The sequence below is a fragment of the Cetorhinus maximus genome, chromosome 22, assembly GCF_964194155.1.
Source record: "Cetorhinus maximus chromosome 22, sCetMax3.hap1.1, whole genome shotgun sequence".
In the NCBI taxonomy this organism is placed as follows: domain Eukaryota; kingdom Metazoa; phylum Chordata; class Chondrichthyes; order Lamniformes; family Cetorhinidae; genus Cetorhinus; species Cetorhinus maximus.
In genome coordinates, this window is record NC_135900.1 from 25099074 (window position 1) to 25119227 (window position 20154).

General features: G+C 46.2%; 1 protein-coding gene across 2 annotated transcripts in view; it reads right to left on the reverse strand.

The window, feature by feature from the left end:
- The window catches only part of acss3 (acyl-CoA synthetase short chain family member 3), an 88449-nt gene that overhangs the window by 47041 nt on the left and 21254 nt on the right, over positions 1-20154 (reverse strand). For both annotated transcript variants that reach the window (XM_078567938.1, XM_078567937.1), the window contains exons 4-7: positions 6537-6671; positions 4413-4553; positions 3219-3299; positions 3033-3128 (exon numbers count right to left, since the gene is read on the reverse strand). In XM_078567938.1, coding sequence (XP_078424064.1) covers positions 3033-3128; positions 3219-3299; positions 4413-4553; positions 6537-6671 — 453 coding nt within the window. The remainder of the gene's footprint in view (positions 1-3032; positions 3129-3218; positions 3300-4412; positions 4554-6536; positions 6672-20154) is intronic.

The window sequence follows — 20154 nt, forward strand, 5'->3', positions numbered from 1 at the left end:
AATAATGAATATTTGAATAATCGTCTTGTGTTTGTATTGAGATTTCTCTGACCTTTTTGTCTGGTGTAATATGGTTCATTTTTCTTGTCTGATAAATATTGTATTTTTTGTGTTAAAAGCTCATCAGCAGATTCCTGGGAACTTGTTAAGTAACTTTCCTCCAGTTTCAAAAAAAGTTGAGATCTATCAAGCCAAGTTCCCCACTGGAATTGACTTGTCCATCAGCTGGGATCATAAGAGTACTAACAAACAAGTGTTAAGCAGATACCAGAGTATGTCTACAGCCTGTCTCCTAACCAAGTGCCATGCCTAGAGTCCAAGGTAGAAGGATAATCTCAAAACTATATGGGATAGGTGTACCAATATTTTCAATTGGGGACCCCCTATTTGTACCTGGCCAGTGGGTTGATCTTCACCCCTGGATTAGCTGCCTTTTTCTTCAATATACTCCTGGGTAACTGGAACCATCTCCACTTGGCTAGATTTTCAGCTTTTTCCTCCTGCTCTGCCAAACTGCAGTAATCATTCACACATCATCGAGGGCTCAGGTACATCTTTTATTTCTCTAATCTCTCAAATAATTGCCCCTTTGAGTCACATAATTATCACCTCAATCATTTAATCAACTCCCCTGGATCCACTTGATCATCAATTTTTTTTTTTTCCTTGTCCCCTTTTCTTTGACTCTGCTCCTCCTTAGAGTTGTTCATCTGTGACAGCTCCCATTTCTGATGAAAGATCATTGACTGAAACATTAACCATTTCTCTCTCCACAATGTTACCTGACTTACTTTGGGTTTCCAGTATATCCTGATTGCATTAGATGAAAGCCAGTATCAATTTCTGATACATTCTCAATTTATACTGCTCCAGGAACTGATCTGAACCCAGTAGGCAGGCAGGTGGTTACAGTGATGGTAGAGAGCTCCCTGCTGCATTCTTAACATAACCGGCCTATTACCATTTTAACAGCTGGGTTTCTAAGTGTGTCAAGGCCTCCTACTGCTGACACCTCGGGGCGTCATCCACTGCCTCAGGCTTCCTTCTCTCTTTCCTTAGTGCAATTGGCTCAGGAACTACACCTACCCCCCAGCCCCCAACCTTAGGTGGGGACCCGACTGGCACCGAAAATTCCGAGTTCATGCACGATTATGAGCTCTGGTATTTAAACGAGACTTGGGAATTCAAATCTCCTGTGGCCTCACATTATGGTGGGCCTTTCAGGCCTTTGCCCACCTCAGCCCCTGTACTTACATCCAGAGTAAAAATCCGGTCTCCGGCATTAAAGGGTTTCATCAATACTTGGCCTAATACTTTATGAAGTTGCGACTGGTTATAAACAACAAGACAGTTACTGCTCGACACATTTGCAACACTAGGGAAAAAAATGAAATAACTTTAAAACCGTCCTAATGTAAAAGGAAGCCATACATGCCCATGTTAAAAGCATACAGATGGTAAAACAAAGCCAAAATGCCTAATTAATTATCTGCAAGAACAAATCAGACTTGAGCACAATACTTGTACAGATTTAAAGAGAATAGTTTCTGGAGAACAGGAATAGGTACTGATCTCAGCTATCAGAGCAATCTAAAGGTCCCTGGAGAAATTGATAGTGGATTCTGTAGAAGCAACTTGTTTTAACAAATGAAAGCAAACTACTGAAGATGCTGGGAATCTGAAATAAAAACAGAAAATGCTGGAAATACGCACAGAATCACAGAATTGTTACGGTGCAGAAGGATGCCATTTGGCCCATTGTGTCTGCACCGACTCTCTGAATGAGCAATTTACCCGGTGCCATTTCCCCCATCTTCTCCCCATAACCCTGCACATTCCTCCTTTTCACATAGTAGTCCAATTCCCTCTTGAATGCCTCGACTGAACCTGCTTCCACCACACTCTCAGGTTTTTCCTTATCCACTCGGTCCAGACCCCTTATGATTTTAGATGAAATCTCCCCTCAACCTTCTCTTCTCCAAGGAAAACAGTCCCAACTTCTCTAATCTATTTGCGTAACTGAAGTTCTTCAACCCTGGAACCATTCTTGCGAATCTTTTCTGCACTCACTCTAATGCCTTCATCTTTCCTAAAGTATGGTACCCAGAACTGGACATAATCCTCCAGATGAGGCTGAACCAGTGTCTCACACCAGTTTAACGAGGCATAACCTCATTGCTCTTGCACTTATGCCCCTATTAATAAAGCCTAGGATAGTGTATGCTTTACTGTCTCATTACCTTCACTGATTTATGCACATATACACCCAGGTCTCCTGCTCCTGCACCTCATTTGGAATTGTACCCTTTAATTTACTAAAAATAACAGTAACCTGATGGAAGGTCACAACTTGAAATGTTAACTCTGTTCCTCTCTCCACAGATACTGCCAAACTGGCTGAGTATTTCCAGCATTTTCTGTTATTATTATTGTATACAGGCTCAAGCTTGTTTCTTCTACAGGAAACTGTTAAAGTGTAAATGCACCCTAAAGGAACAAAATTTAAAATGTGAGTTACAGTAGCTTTTAGTTTGATTATGACCTTCTTTGCTGCTAACAGCAAATTCCATGAGATATTAAGGCATCTTCTTTCCTTTTTCTATCAATTTTCTCCTTTTTGAAGATATTGACTCCCAGCTTGAGTTTGGCTCCACAGGCACTGGCTGCTCTCTGGTACCTCACCTAATTGGTGATTCTTCACATGAGAATCTAGAGAGTGACCATCAGCAGGCTTGGCAACTATAGGTGCATCAAAGCTAAACCCGATCCTGTATTCATCTAATACGCAAACACTTCCAGTGGGTTTACTAGCTAACTATCCAGAAGTGGAAACCTTGACAATCTTTCACTTTCCTAATTTAGCAGCACTGACGCTATTTGTAGTATCCCTAATGATATCTGAGATCGGTTAGACCCAAGCCTTATATGTTCATTATTCAGGACCTCGAATGGAAGTTTTGTCATTAACTTACTTAAATTGTTCATCCCTGCAACCTGTTCTGTGGAAAAGTACCAAATAACTTTCTACCCACCTCATACAAAATGGTTGTATTGCCGTGAAGGAGCGGTCCATAGCAGATATAGGAATGTCCTACTACCCAGCCTAGGTCTGAAGCTGCCCACCAGACCTGTAAAATGCAAATCAAAAAGCTCTTTATACAAATATACCACAAAAAGAAGTCTTTGTAAAAAAATCTTTCACAAGTAATAAGCCTTACCTCACCAGGCTTGAGACCATACACTTTTGACATAGTCCAGTTTAGCATCACCGCATAACCACCAGAGGCACGCACGATTCCCTAAAAAACATTTTGACAACCAATTTCATTTGGCACATGTATTTCATCCAACTTGAAGTTACAAATGATCTAAGCGTCTCCAGGTTAGATAAACAAAAATAAACTAGATCTTTGCTCTTAATTGCAAGCAAGTGATCCCTGCTCGAATTGTGTGTATATAAAGCTTATATAGATAGGGTTAAGCTGTTCTTCATTCAGGGTTGAACAACCTGCTGACACTTGTCTTGCTCATGGGTGAAGGATGAATAGATATGGCTATTTGAGAAATATGAAAAATATTCCAGGCAACATTGTTGATAATCAAAGTTTTAAACCTGTATACATATCAAATATACAAATCTCTATAAACAGTTATAAAATTAATTTGCACAAAAGTAACAGAAAATCATTAGAGCCTTTTAAAATGAACTTATATGCGACAACAGCTAGAATTTAATTCCCTCCCCTGGGGCAAGTTCGGTGGTGGGGAGCCCCTTAATCAGGCAGGAAGGTGGTGAGTGGTGACCCCTATCGACTTCCTGACTCCACCCCAATTAAGTCCATGGCAGGAAGGTGAGTGGACAGCCTTCCCACCACATTGCCAATTGAGGCCCTTAAATGGGCAATTAATGCCCACTCAAGGGCCTCATTCACAATTGCTGGTACTTACCCAGGAGAGAACAGAGGACTCGCCATGTGAAAAGCCTGAGAAGCTTGTGGGCTTCTTGGGGAGGTGGCTCGTCCAAAGGCATTCAGTGCCTGATCGAGGGACCTGGCATCAGGAAGGGATGGGGCCCATTGAGACTCATCCTCCTGCCCTTCCTGCCAACCACTCTTGTTCCATGTGACCCCCACTCTGTGATCCCCCTACCGAAAATCACTCATCTGTAGCTTTGATCCGTCGGTGATCCTGGACCCAATGGTGCTGCCAAGCAATGAAGAGTTATCCGCCTCCGACTGACTTCGTTCCCAATATCCTTGATTTCGGGGAAGGCACATTGCTGCCTGATTGGCACTTAATGAAGCGAGCCACTCACTGGGAAATTCTGCCCAGTGTAACTACAAGCCTGAGCTGTTGAAATTTTTACTAGGGAAACCCAAGCCAAGCCAAGACAGGAGCATACAGTTTCGTACCTTTGGCACTCCTGTCGTCCCTGATGTATAGAGGATATACAACGGATGGTCTGAAGACACTGGGACACAGTCGTGATACTGAGCAGCAGAAACCTCTTCATCCCAGTCTAACCCATGACCAGAAGTCAAATGAACTCTTTCCTGTCACATCATTTAAAAGTATATAATCAGAAATACATTGGTGTATGCATAATTTTTATGAACTTTGTTGAAGTTTTCACAATTGTCAAATTGCATTAATTGTATTTTAATGAATGAAATGCTTACAACTTCACCCTCTCACATAACAACAATCCATATTTACTGATGTATTTGAATCTCACAATATATTTTATTCATTCATGGGCTGTGGACATTGCTGGATAGGCCAGCATTTACTGCCCATCCCTAATTGCCCTTGAGAAGGTGGTGGTGAGCTGCCTTCTTGAACCACTGCAGTCGATGTGGTGTAGGTAGACCCACAGTGCTATTTGGGTCTTATTGATGTTCTATTTGATACAACTGAGTGGCTTGCTAGGCCATTTCAGAGGGCATTTAAATGTCAACCAGATTGCTGTGGATCTGGAGTCACATGTAGGCCAGACCAGATAAAGATGCCAGGTTTCCTCACATTAGTGAACCAGATGGGTTTTTACAAAAATTGACAATGGTTTCATGGTCATTAGGCTTTTGAGTCCAGATTTTTATTTATCAAATTCAAATTCCATATTATGCCCTGGTGATCCTCAGAGCATTACCCTGGGCCTCTGGATTACTAGCCCAGTGACAATACCAGTACCCACCGCCTCCTCCAAATTGTCATGAATGCGGTAATCATGATCATTTGTACTGTGTGTGAATTGTATGGAAATTAAAGTTAAAAAGTATAAAGTAACAACTGTTCGATTTTATTTAGATTCATTAGTGCTGGTAAATGGAGCATTCGAATGTACAGGCTCACCATCAGTCAGGTGCAGATCTTGTCTACTCTACCCAACTCCAACCTCAGAAGAATATTTCACCAGAGTAAATTTTCCATTTCCCACACATGCCATACAAATAAACAAATACCCTCTCCAAGTGAGATTGTTAATGTAAAAAAATGCATTGATATTGCACATCATCACAACCTTTCAAATCAATTCACACAATGAATCTCATTTCAACTTGTGTACAACCCACAGCTAATTTTGTGCTGTCAATTAACACACACTCAGTGCTGGATTGAAACTGCATAAATTAATTTACTTTTGACTCTTGTAGCCCACAGAGACTAAGAGAAGCTCATTGTCTCCTCAGCTTCAGCTGGACTCCAGTCTATGTCACTAAGAGGGAGGTACACTGTGCTAAATTCCAGTCTCATTAATGGTTAAGTAGCATTTCATAATGAACAGTGTCAAATCAAAAAGATCAATTTTAAATTTCCACAATGGTTCAACATGTTGCTAAGACACACACACCAGAAAAATACCAAGTTTGATCCTTGATGTGTCTGAAATTAGATGATCTCAGCTGGAGTAACAAATGGGGAGGACAGTGCTGTACTGGTAATTTCACTAGACCACCAGGGCAACTGGGGGAAATTAAATTCAATTCAAGACAATATGGAATTGAAAGCTAATCTCAGCAATGGTGACCTTGAAACCATCACTGATTGGTGTAAAAACACATCTGGTTTACTCACTTAGGGAAGGAGATCTGTCATCCTTACTTGTTCTGGCCTACATGTGTCTCCAGGTCCACTGGAATGAGGTTGACTCTTTTCTGTCCTCTGAAATGGCCTCACAAGCCACTCAGTTCAAGGGCAATTAGAGATGGGCAACAAATGCTAGTCTTGCCAGTGACACCTACAACCCGAGAAAGAATAAATAAAAAGCAATTCCACAATTTGGGAGGAATAATTTGCCAGTGTTCCCACTCCCATTTTCTAATCAATGATCAGCTTTGGAAAGAAGTGTGTGGGCATTCACATGACAGACACAACAGCAGCTTGCATTCTTGCCTTCTTATAACACAGAAAATGGTCTAAGGTGATTCGCAGAACTGTTAAAAACACATATGCTGAGCAGAAGCTGATATCAAGAGGCCTTGGTCAAAGAGAAGGGTCTTATGTCAAAAGGTCAGCAGTTTGAATTTGATACTCACCATGTTACGTCGATTGTAAATTATTACTTTATCTGGCTTGTGTTGGGCACTTTCCAAAGCTTTTTCCAGCAATGGTACATACTCCACTATTCTCCCTGGCTCAATTCCAAATGACGATGTCACAATCAGTTTTGGCTAGAGTATAAGAAAATAAATAAAGATGCAATTCAAGAAATGATAAACATTTTTTTAATTTCACCATGTGAAAATATGGCTAATGAGTCAAAAGTTGTTCAGCAACATGTAAATTTAATCTCACTGCCTAATGCACATGTTAAATCAACAAAAAACAATTTGACTGCAAGTACAGGATATTTGACAAACTGAAAAGTTGCAATAGAGGTTTTGCCATCTTCCTGAGTCTGCCATTCTCTGTGACAAAAATGTTATTAGTCATTCAAGAGATTAGTTTAGTTTGTTTTGTAATGGATATTAAGCCTTTTACATTTAATTAATTTAGTAAATATGCCAATTTTCCTTTCTGCATGATAGGAAATATAAAAAAAACTGGCAAAGCAAAAGGGACAGGCATAAGTATTGAGTTGCATACCAGAAGGTTAACAGTTCATTGCTTATGAAATCTTTCCTAAAGTCTTCGGTGATTTGGAAATTTTAAACAAATTATTAGTTATGATATCATTATAGAATGAATATAAACCAAAAACAAAAATAAAATGCTGCAGGGAAATGTTATCCTCAATCTTAAATTCAAGACTAGTTACTAAAGACTGCAGCAAAACAGTTACCACATTATTTCACATTGATGTATCAGATTTCTTATTGTGAATTAGAGGCCCTCATGTGACAAGATGTTAAAAAATTTTATCTTGGCAACTGACATCCCAAGTGATTTTTCTCAGAAATCTGCCTGAATTATTAATGCTTTGTGAAAAGTAGTGTTATGGCACAGATGTTAAACGCTGAGCTGCTCAAATCCCAGAGGCAAACTTGAAACAACTGCCACGACTGTTTTACAATTTGTATTTATTTCGAGATGCGTGCCTTAAATTCAGTAGTAATAAGACCACAGAGTCTTATTGCTTTCTTACAAAACTAAATTAAACCTTTATTAAATTTAAAATAAGATTTTAAGCACATACATATGTTTACAAATTACTACTATAATAACTTCTAAATCCCCTAGTTAATCTAACTCCCAGTTACACCTCTGTTAAGGCAACAGTAAAACACATAGGGCTGAATTTTCAGGCTGGCGGAGGAACAGAGGGAGCAGGAGCGGGCGTGGACCCGGACCCGATCGCCACCCGATATCGGGTCCACACTGCTATTTTACATGGGCAGGCCAATTAAGGCCCACCCAGCGTGAATCGTGGCTCCCGAGGACAGCAGGAGTGGGCGGGCGGCGGCAGGGCTGCAATGACCACTGGGTCCAATGGTGACCCGTCCGCCTGTTTTAAAAAGTTGCTGCAGCCTTTCCAAAGCTGCGAATCATGGCCAGTGGAAGGGTTTCCCAGAGCGCTGCTGGCAGGGGGGCACTGAGCCCCTCATTTTTCCAATGATTGTCTTGCTGCCCTCCTCGAGGAGGTGGCAGCACGGCAGGAGGTCCTGGTTCCCCAGGACAGGAAGAGGAGGCCCCCCTCCTCATGACCAAACGTGCCTGGGGGGAGGTGGTGAGCTCCTGTGACCTGGTGCGGCGCATCTGGGTCCAGTGTCACAAGCGCTTCAAAGGCCTGTTGCACTCAGGAAGGGTGAGTACCATGTTGGCATTGGTCACTTATCCTACTGGAGCCCTGCAATGTCCCGCTCTAGTTGTGGTGGGCCATCCGCGAAGAGAGTCCAGGTACAATTAGCGCTAATCAATGCTCGTCTCTCCTTTTCAGGAGAAGAATGCACATAATGCCGCTGAGCGGGTGAGGACTGGCGGAGGGCCGGCCCAGTTGACGATTCTTAGCCGCTTCGAGCAGGAGACCCTAGGTTTGGAGAGGCGCCATGTGCCCAGGTCCACCGGTGTCAGTGAGGCTGGGGTGCCACCAGCAGTTATGTTTGCCCAGCAGTGAGGTCACCATTGTTCTCCCAGCAGCCATGGTAGTGCTGAATGTTCAGTGATTGAAAATTGCAACTGGGCTCGACCATTGCTTATGGAAGGATGAGCGTATAATGATCTGGGGGACAGGGATGCAGATTGACATTGTCTCCACATTAACTGATCCAATGTCCTTGTTCTTCCTTTCGGCATCAGCAGAGCAGGGCCGGGAGGAGCAGCAGCAGAGGCCCCCTCTCACACCTGAGGGCCCTGAAGTCTCACCAGCGTCACATCATCTCTGCCAGGCAGGCACCAGCGCAGATACTAGCACCTCGGTGGGAATTAGAACATCGGCTAGTGTCCCAGGGCACAGCAATGAGGGCACTTCACACTCGCTGGAGGAGCTGGCAGAGAGAGAGTGCCGATGAAGCCAGCAGTTGGAGGAATGCTGGGAACCAGGTACATGCTCAGTCGGTGCCTGATGATGTGCCTCTGTAGTAGTCCGCGACGCAGCAGGCGCAGGAAATGCGGTTGGGTGTGTGGGAGTATCTGGGGGAGATACATGAGGCTATGCGTGGCTTGGTGTCCGCGGTGGAGGAGTCTACACGGACGACCGCTGAAGCAATGAGCCTCATGTCCGAGCGCCATGCGTCCTCCATGGAAAGAGTGGCGACTCTCGTGGAGAGGCTCCTCCAGGAGACCAATCAGGGTTTCCTGGGGATGGGTTTGGACCAGCAAGCCCTCGCATCAGCATTGACCTCAGCTGGTCAGCGCCAGTGTGGGAAATGGTATGGGGGCACCAAGTTTCCCAGTTCGGTGCCCATCCATTCACGGTGAGCAGGGAGGTTCAAAGCAACCTCACATCAGCGCAGTAGCTGCCTGTCATCTCTGCGGGCGCCTCTCATGGCGCTCCGGATGAGGGCGGCAGCTCCTCCGCTCCTCTGCCAGTGACTGTCACATCCGGTCAGGCTGCAACGACTGGGGAGATGCCAGCTGTGGAACTGGCAGCTCCCTCCCAGGTGGGACCAGCACAGGCTCCATGGGCCAGAAGACAACTGCCAAGGTCATCGAGGCCAACAGGACAGCAGAGTCAGCAGGCTGGCTCAGATGCCACTCCCAGCGAGGGGTCAGCACCAAGATATAGCACCCGAAACCGTAAACATAAGGCACCTTAGGCACACCACGGGTTTATCACTAATGCTTTTGTGTTGGCCCACAATGAGGTCTTTATGAGTTGGTATGATTTTTAAAACCTTTTTCATTTTGTTTCATTAAGTTTCTTTGGTTGCAATATTAAATTCAGACGTGTCACCATAGCTGAGGTTACCTCTTTTGTTCTGCAGGTGGATGGTTTCCAATAATGTAATGAATGCTTTGTGGGACATTCAGCTTTATTAACAAGGACCTTAGTTAGTGTTCCTAATCAGGCAGATTTTGCACTTATGTTTCGAATATGGAGCATACAGCCCAGGCTTGTCCTGGAGGTCCATATGTGGTGTGCTAGCTGAAGGTTTGTTGGATTAAAGCCTCCCGGGTGTCCCTGCTTCCCTGCAGTATGCCCGGGTCAGCGTCTACCCCCTCAGCATTTCCCTGTGCATGCCCATCCTCGGGTCCACTGCTGAACTCATCGTGTGCAGCCGCAGCCAATGCGTCTACATCTTCATCGTCCAAAGCGTCCCCACTTTCGAGCACAAGATTGTAGAGTGTGAGCATGCAGCTACCATCAGCGACACACGATCTGGGGTGTACTGGAGTGCGCCCCCTGAGCGGTCCAGGCATCAGAAGTGCATCTTGAGAAGACCAATGGCTCTCTCCACCACAGCCCTTGTGGAGGCGTGGCTCCTATTGTAGCGCTGCTCGGCCTCTGTTCTTGGATGGCAGAGAGGCGTCATGAGACACCTTCTGAGGGGATAACCTTTGTCACCAAACAGCCATCCATCCAGTCGGGCTGGAGCACTGAAGAGCCCTGGTACCTGAGAGTGTCTGAGGATAGAGGCCTTGTGGGAGCTGCCTGGTACCTTGCACAGACTTGTAGAATCAGCATCCTGTGATCACACACTATCTGCACGTTCATGGAGTGGAAGCCCTTCCTGTTGATGAAGGCACCGGGCTGATCTGCTGGCATCTTGATGGCCACATGTGTGCAGTCTATTGCACCCTGGACAGGGGGAAGCCAGCAGTGGCCGCAAAGCCTCTGGCTCACTGTGTCTGGCTTTCCTGGTCCCAATGGTAGTGGATGAAGGTCAATGCACGGCTGAACAGAGCGTCTGTAACCTGCTTGACTCAAGTGTGGACAGCTGATTGGGAGACACCGCAAAGATCACCCACCGACCCCTGGAAGGAGCCAGAGGCATAGAAGTTGAGGACAGCTATGACCTCTAGGGCCACTGGCATGGGGTGTCCACCCATACAGTTAGTGGAGATCTCAGGCCCAATCATCTGACATATAGAGTTGACTGTCTCCCTTGAGAGACGGAGCCTCCTTCGGCACTGCACCTCAGACATATTGAGGTAGCTGCTTCGCCGCCTGTATACCCTGGCAGCAGGATAATAGCGTCTTCTGCGGCCCCTTCCACCTTGGACAACCTCTTGGCCCTGCACCCCTTGTGCCTGCGCCTGTCCTCCCAAACGTGCCTCCGCTGGAGGCTGAATGTGCACCCCTGGCCTCCTCCTCCTTCTAGTCCTTCCTCCCTCCTCAGAGGAGGTGCCTCCAGTGGAGAGTTCAGCTCCCATTCCCAAGCTTAGGGAAGGCTTCCTGAAACATGCAGGTCCAAAAAAAGATTCCTCACTGCAGAGTGCTGACCTGAAGGTTGAGAGTCCAAACCAAGCAGCTGGTATGTGTTTTGAAGTATTGCAGATCACACAGGCAAGAATCAGTAACTTTGAAACATCAATATTTGACAGAGCACACTCGCGACCCCAGAGCCCTCTTATCTCATCTGTGGATGAGGTTTGTACAAATGTGTCCTACCTGCCCTGCCCGTTGCGCCCGTGCCCCGACCCGAAGATTGCACGATTGCCGAAAAATCACAGTCGATTGGTGCCTCTTATCTTAAGTGGCCTGTTAATTAATGGTGGGCACGCATCAGAGAGCATCACATGCCCGCCAGCCCAATGAAATATCGCGATAGCACGCGGTGATGTCAGGACGCTCGCCTGACATCACCGCGCATCATTTTATGCGCATGCGTGCGGGGCCCCACATGCCAACTGGAAAATTCTGCCCATAGACTTGAACAGACCCAGGCAAAGCACACACCCTGGACAGTCGAATCCAAAGTGAGTTTTTCTCAGCTTCGGTTCCTTTTAGACAGCAGCTTAAGGCCTAGATGCTGGAGGCTTTTCACACTTGTGTTAGATCGTAAAATGCCTGCCCTTACACACAGCCTTCTCTCCTTTATACATATTTTCCCCTTTGAATGCAAATTCCCTTTGTTTCACTATGTCTTTCGACTTTACCTCTCTAATAATAAAAAATCAATCATACTACTAATTTTACCAGTAATCTTTGGGAAAAATAAACATGCTGTTTCTTAACTTCTTCATGCTCGGTGTAGCATTTCACCCCCTCTTTTGAATTCAAGCTACTCTGGTTTATTTTAAAATGAAAATGTTCCCTTTACACCTCACATTCTAAAACTTCACCCATGTTTAGCTATTTAGCATTTCATACCTAGCTTCTCTTCTTACATCAAAGCCTTCAGGCCAGCTGTCTTTAATTCAATTAAGTCTCTCATACACACACCTATTACTCTGCTTTACAAAATTTATATCCTTTATTATATCTTCCTGACAGAAGTAAGGAAAGAAGAATGTAAACAAAGGGAGAAAATGCAAAATGGTTTGGCTTGACCAAGATGTGTCAGGTAGTCAAATAGTGACAGCCATTCATTCTCACGATCCCTTAAAGAGCAATGTTCTCATTGGCCTCAAGGTCCCATTTAATGGAATCATATGCAAAGAATTGACACCATCAGGAGGGGCGGGGAGAAATCTGTCAAGAGAGAAGCATGTCAAAGAAATTTCTACTTTTCCCCATTATGTTCAACTTAAGTAAACATGAGAGTTTTTAAAACTTTACTCAGTTATGGCCTGGAGAAATGATCAAAGCTACCATTTTTGTTCCAGCTGGGGCCAGTCACCAGCAAACGATTCTTAACTAACGTGAATGAATTTATCACATTAAGTAAATCCTTAAGTAGAAAGGGCCCTAATAAATCTAAAAGGTTTGATAGCAAGGGATTATAGAATATAAAGAGGCAAAACGTAATACTGAATCTATATATAATTTACTGAGATCAAAGTTGATGTACTCTACAGTTTTGAGCTCTACACTATAGTACAAGTGTCAGGCTAACATAGAGGGTTTAATCACAGGATGCAGGCTGATATGAGGAAACACAAGTATGAAAACTTTGAAAAATTGACGAAAGAAGGGGAATAGGACAATTTGATGGAGGTGTCTAAAGTTAAGATGAAATGGGACAGAATAGGCAGAAAGAAACTGTTTCCAGTGGTTGAGGGGTTTAGAAGAAGGGAGCATCAACAGAAGATAATGTAAGACATTTAGGACAAGAAGCAGGGAAATATTTTTTACTAAAAATTCCAAATGCCTTTCTTCACCTTTTATTCTCCATAGCCCAAAATAAGGTTTAAACAATAACTACAACTTACATTAACGGAGCACCCTTAACATAGTCTAACATCCCAAGGGGCTTATCAGCAGTGTTATCAAACCATACTTGACACTGAACTATATAAGGTGATCATTGGACAGATGACCAAAAGTTTAGTCAAAAAAAAGAGAACACTGGGACAGTCAAGCCCAGACAGAGGTAACAAAGGCATGGATGAAGGTTTCAGCAGCAGATCAGCTGAGGCAGCGGTAGAGACAGGTGATGTTATGGAGGTGGAAGTAGACAGTTTGGTGATGGAGCAGATATGTGGTCAAAAGCTCATCTCATGGTGAAATACAACGCTACAGGTGGAACTCTCTGTTTTTTAAACTAAGTGTGGTGGCAGGCAGGTATCCCGCTGCTCGAAATGGCAGGAAATCGCACGCAATTCCGCGCTCAGAAGCTCATTAATTATGCACGGGCGAGAACCTCTCCGGGCCACCTGGTGAGTCGGGAGTTGATTCATCCGTCCCGCTGTTACCTGGTGGGCACCATATTTAAACGCCACTGGAGTGCACACATCTCTCTCTCTCCAGCTCACCTGTCTCCAGGGCACCATTTGAGATGTCGTCAAGCCAAAAGAAGGCAGCAGCAGCCCGCTTCACCCACCAGCCCGCGAGGCTTTGATCAGAGGAGTGCGGGCGCATAGGGATGCCCCGTATCCCAGCGATTGTTCCAGGAAGCACGCCAGTCTCACCTCTCCTGGGAGGCCATCATAGGGATGTCAGCGCAGCTGGTAACCACGTGCAAAATGCCATCCAGTGCAGGAGGTGGATGAACGATCTCATCCGCTCTGCCAGGGTAAGGCAACCTTCAGCTCCCTCCATTAGCAAACTCTCATCGTGGCATCTCGTAATAAAAGGGCCACTCTCTTCAGGGATCTCACACAACCATTAGCAAGGGACACAGATCACCACTGATTAACTAATGGAACCTTTCATTTCGCCACCACCCTATCTATCATGTTGCACACATTCCACCCTCAGACCTGCTGGGGAGGACTCACCACACACAGGGGGCATGGATCTTTCCCAACCTATACTCCATCCCTTCTCATCACATGCCTTTCTTTTGTCTTCATCCAGGGCAAGCTTGCCCACAACAGAAGGGAAAGAGCGCAGGCGGGGGAGGGGCAGCCGACATCATTGCCTGCAGTGAGTTAGAGGAGGCTACAGCTGAGATCGTTGGGATCACTCTTGTGGGGAAGGGGAGATCAGATTGTCCCAGCAACCTAGTACAGATCACATCTCCATCAGTTCATCACATCCTGACAATCACAGTGAGTGACATACAGTCTCATCTTCCTCATGCTCATCAACTAAAACTCTCTTCTCTATCGAGGCCCACAAGGGCACCCACCATAACGCCCAGCCCCCAGCCCACGCCTGAAGAGGAAGCTGAGGAAGAATCAGCACAGTGCTCACACGCACCCTCCAGCAGTGCAGAGACACACCTCAGTGGGGCATAGTTCTAGATTAGGCTCAGGCTCACCTACTAGAGAACACCTCACAGACACGTTCCCACAGCAGTCGGAGGCAGGGACAGCCCAGGTCTCCGGCATTCGGAGAGCTGCTGGAGGCCAGCCACCTGCTGAGTCTGAGTCAGATGACGAGCCTCTGAGAGTGACTGCCAGCTCAATGCTGGAGATAGAACAACAGGTGGCAGAACATCAGGCAGAGATTCCGCAGTCACTCAGAGGACTAGATGGAGGAGTCTGTCCACGCTCTGTTTAATGTCGTGGCCCCAACATCTGGGCGCCTCAACGTCACCACGGGAAGGTTGACGACCACGATGGTCACCTTGGTCCAGCAGGTATTGACAGATTTGCGCTCAACCCTGGACTTCATGGTCACGCACACTGGTGGGCATCATCAAGGATTAGGCAACAGAGGAACAAGGCACCTTAACCTCCCTCCAGGTGCACCAACTCTTCAAGGAGTCAGGGCAGGGCCTTCGGGAACACGCAACGAGGATGAGCATCATCCGCACACCCCAGGGGCCTCCTCTCAGGACACTCCAAGGGTATCCAGCCACTCAAAGCCCCCTCTGCCTGTGACCCCCATCCACTCCAGCGGCTCAGGCTGAGGAGGGTGCACCTGCCGCTGAGCCAGAGACCCTCGTCCAGCCAGGGCCTTCCAGGCCTCGGACCACCAGAGGATGTCTGCCAACGTCATCGCAGACATCAGAGTTCAGCAGTCAACAGGCTGCCTCCACCTCTGCAGTGGATGTTAGGGCTGCACCCAGCTGTAGTGGTAGGGTTAGGAAAACTAAGAAATATTGAAATCACTTTTGGGTCATGGGTGTGCTATCACCGTAAAAATAGTGAACTTCTGTAAATACATTAGATGTGAATGTGAATGGCTTGGGACTGAATGCATTATGATTATGTACATCTGAATCCTTTTATTTCTACATTTATCCATCCTCCCACTCAATGATATCCTCCCTCTGTGAAATTAACATTCATGCGATATCAAACTCATCAAAGATAGTCTCCGCACCCATGTGTGACGTCAGGGAGATGTGTTAAAATCTTTTTTTTAAGAAGCGTGTAATTTATGCGCTTCTAACCCTTCCTCCTCACGGAAGTCCATTGTGCGAGGGAAGCACATCAGCCTTGTGAGATCAGTGGCAGTTGTCTCCCCTCAGTGGTAGTGGCAAAAGACAAGACATGGATGGGAGGAGGAGATCCTTAGTCATGTCCTCATCTCACTAGCCACTGTAGTTTCTTAAGTGGTGACTGCCTCAAGTCAGTTTTCGCATCGCTCTCATTGTTCAGTGGACTCTCACTTCCCAGAGCGAGCGCATAAGAGGGCATCACTGACCTTTTCAAGAGATCATAGCCTGGTGAATGATGAGGCCAGAAGGTGTAAGGACTTGTTCTCGATGCGAATGGTTGGACATCCCTTGAGATGAAAGGAAGTGGCATTGAGGGCCAGGAGAATTGTGGCCACCTCCCCTTGCCTTCACTTTACTCCTCCTGGAACTTGGCTGTGATTGACGTGTCACGTGTACGTCTCCCACGTCTTGCTTCCTCTATGGTATCGTCACATTCAAACTGACCCTCATCAACCTCTTGAAGTTTCTGGGCCTCCGGATCTTTATGCTCCAAAGAGCTCTCATCCTCCTCCATTTCACCCTCTGGCAAGGAATCACCTCTTTTCAATGCGAGATTGTGAAGGGTGCAACACACAGCGATGATGTGTGAAACCCTATTGGGAGTGTACTGTAATGCGTTATGGAGCCCTTAAAGCCACATGGGTGCAGTCTATGGCACCTTGCACTCTCGGGATGCCTGAGATGGCAGCAAAGCCAGTGAATCTCACAGCCTGGCTATCTTCTTTCAGAGCAAACCACATATACTGATGTGCCTTCCTGTAAAGGACACCTGTGACCTCCTTCTGCATCGGTGTGCTGTGGACTGAGAGATGCCACACAGGCCCTCTGCAGATCCCTAGAATGACTCACAGGCAAATAAATTGAATGCGGCAGTCACCTTTAAAGCCACTGGCAGGGATAGCCTCCAACTCCATGGGCATCAGGTCTTCATCAAGAATGTGGCAGATGTGATCTACCAGAGCTTGAAACAAGCACAGAGGTGTGGCATTGTCTTTCACTCATTTGTAAATAGGAGAGTGTTCTTCAGTATACCCTTGGTCTGGTGAGTCACCTGCATTGTCAGGGTCTCTCCTACTGACCCTCTTGTTCTTGCTCCAGTTCCCCTTGGCACCGGATATCAGGCTCCTCCTGGAGCTGCACTCTCTGTCACCTCTCTCTCCTTACTCTCCTCATTGCATTAGGACCCTCAAAAACATGTCAAGATAGTGAAGCTTACAACCTGTTACCTATAGCAAATGTAATTGTCTATAATGGTTTCTGCCCTTCTGGCATTGCCGCTGACGCAGCCTTATCTTTGAGACGCTACCACCCACATCGAGGTGACTGAGATGCCATCCCAGAAATGTTACATCCGAATCCCTCATTGCCATGGGAAGGTTTGAATGACAAGCGCTACCTAACCTGGCTCAGTGCTCCAATATCTGATCTGGCATTCTAACTAACAATAAGTTGCTCATAATTAATGACTGGATGTCCTTCGGCCTATTATGAATGCCAATTATGGAGAGCACATGACTGGCCTCCATTAATGGAATTCCATATCGACTGCACCTGTACCTCCTTAACTATTGCCTGCATTCCCAAATTTTTCATTTCAACATGAGATCCAGTGACTGTGATGTTAAGCCATTGACTTATGAATATCTCTGTGATAGCGCTGATAAAGGCATTGACTTCGAATGGCTTTCTTCACAAGGAGGACTACCTCCTTTCTCTCTAATCAGACTCCAGTTCACTCTTGCAGCACCAACAAGTTAGAGGACGCACCCAGAAAGGGCCCTTTAGTGCAGTTGTGCACTCCTCCCACAATGCCTCAGGCCCCTCCCATTCAGATTCGCTTCTACTTTCGATTTCTAATTGCATCATAACTCCTGCAGAGCAAGATGGTGGTTCTGCACTACTGTTTCGAAATGAGCTTCGATGCTCCCCCTCTCACTGTTCGTGTCCCAGCAATCTACCTGGAACCTCATGATGTGAAGGTAGAGCTCCCTCCTGGTATTCTCCAACCTCCCCCAATAATACTGGATCCCATGTTTGTTGTGGTGGACACTCCTACCCTCCCCCCGACCCATCACTACTGACGTGCCCATGGCCCATGTGGACCTCTACCCTCCTCATCTGGAGGCTGTGTGCACGGTCACCTACCGAGGTGAACCCCCACCGCCGCCCAAAGAAAGCTTCACATGCCCCCCACTTTATTATGTGGTCCTCAAATACCGGTTGCAGATGCCTCCCAATACAATCACCATACTATCTGCAGCCCAGTACGGAGACAGACAAGCACTTGGACACCAAGCTGTACATTATTCCTACTGAACACACAGCTCTTGTCCCTCCCTGGAGCTCCCAATGATTACTCCTACAGCATGCCAGTTGCACCCCATGACTCTCACCATTGCCTAACTGTTGACTGGGAGGTCCACAAAGCCCCAGGGGTGTCTCTACTCTCTGACTCCTGACTGTAAGCCCCAGACTAGGGACTTTGACTTTCACAGAGTTCCCCATTGCTCTCATGGCTTAAGACTACACTGTCTCCCTTCCCAACCATCCCCTTATGAGTCTGTGTGCAACCCATCCCTCTTGTGACACACCAATAAACCCCCCCCAACTTTCCTATTCAAGAGTCTGCTTGTATCCCCTCCCATTCTTACAGGTGGCAACCCTTTCACCTCCTTGTTTGTCAGCTTCCCACCCCTCAGGCTACCCTCTGTCTCCCATTGTTCCACCTCCTCCTCCACCTTCTTCCAAAGCCTTCCTGCCCCTCTGCCTTCCATCGTTCCCCATTCACCATCCCCCAACCCCTGGCAAAGCCTTCCTTCTCCATTGCCCCCATGTGTTTCCCCCTTCCCCAAACCACCCCACCCCCAACCCCTTCCCTGGTCAATATGCTGGTTTCTGAATGCTCAGCCCTGTATGAGTACCACTGCACGGCCTTCTGGACAACGATGGCACCCACCAGGAACAGACCACCCCAAACCCCGCCCCGGTTGCAATACTCATCTCTGCCTGAAAGTTGAGCCCTGCCTGAGTACCGCTGCACAGTGGTGTCCTTGTGACTACAGAGGCAACCACCAGGAGCAGACCAACTCTACACCCCCAGCAGTGTGGTGTTCCACTAGCATCGCAACAAGACCAGCACAGCGCTATTGAAGGTAGGCTATTTATGTTGCAGTCACCTCAAAGTCACAAACAAAGCGAGGTCTGACGTGTGCACGCTACCCTTTATCAATTGAGATTCAGGCCAACATGATTTCCTGCCAGTACGATGCAAGATTGCAGCATGTGATTCCAGCTAGAAACTTTTTAATGAATATTCATGAGATGGTAATGAATGCAAATAGCGTTCACGCCACTGCTCAGTGGGATACCCGACCCGCCATTAACCCGTCATCAGGAGGATCACAAACATTGTTTACGCCGGCAAGTTTCCGATTTTTGGCCTCCTGCTAAATTCTGCGCTCCCGCCCACCACGAAACCCGCCGCGGGTGGAATGGGAGAATTCTGCCTTACAATGCTGCAAATGGTCTGGTTCAGCATCAGGTATTTGCCAGGGAGAATAGAATAGAATCAGCAGTTAGGGAATGGAGTTCATGGTGTGCAATGAAAACAGTGGTTTCAGTCTTCCCAATGTTAAACTTAATATAAATATTAAAAGTGACATATTTCTAGCACGATTAAGATCAGCTTTCTGTGCACTTGAGTGGAATTGTTAAAATTTTTAATATAACAGCCTTTCTCAAACATCTTGCCCCTGAAGTGTTTTTTTAAAACTTGAGAGCTGTAACTTTTTTATTATTCATTCATGGGGATGTGGGCTTCGCTGGCTGCATTTATTGCCCATCCCTAGTTGCCCTTGAGAAGGTGGTGGTGAGCTGCCTTCTTGTAGATACATCCACAGTGCTGAGCGGTTTGTTACAACTGAGTAGCTTGCTAGGCTATTTCAGAGAGCATTGCTGTGGGTCTGGAGTCACATGTAGGCCAGACCAAATAAGAACGACAGATTTCCTTCTCCAAAGGACATTAGTGAACTAGATGGGTTCTTATAACAATTGACAATGGTCTTATGGTCATCATTAGACTTCTAAATCCAGATTTTTATTGAATTCAAATTCTACCATCTGCTGTGGTGGGATTTGAACCCCAGTCCCCAGAGCATTACACTGGGTCTCTGGATTATTAGTCCAGCAACAATACCACTATGCCATCACCTCCCCCATACTTAACATGAGTAAACTGTTGCAGTCTAAACAGGCATATTATTCACCATGCATTAACAACAATTTATATTTATATCACACCTTTAACGTAATGAAAATGTGTCAAGTCACTTCACAGGAG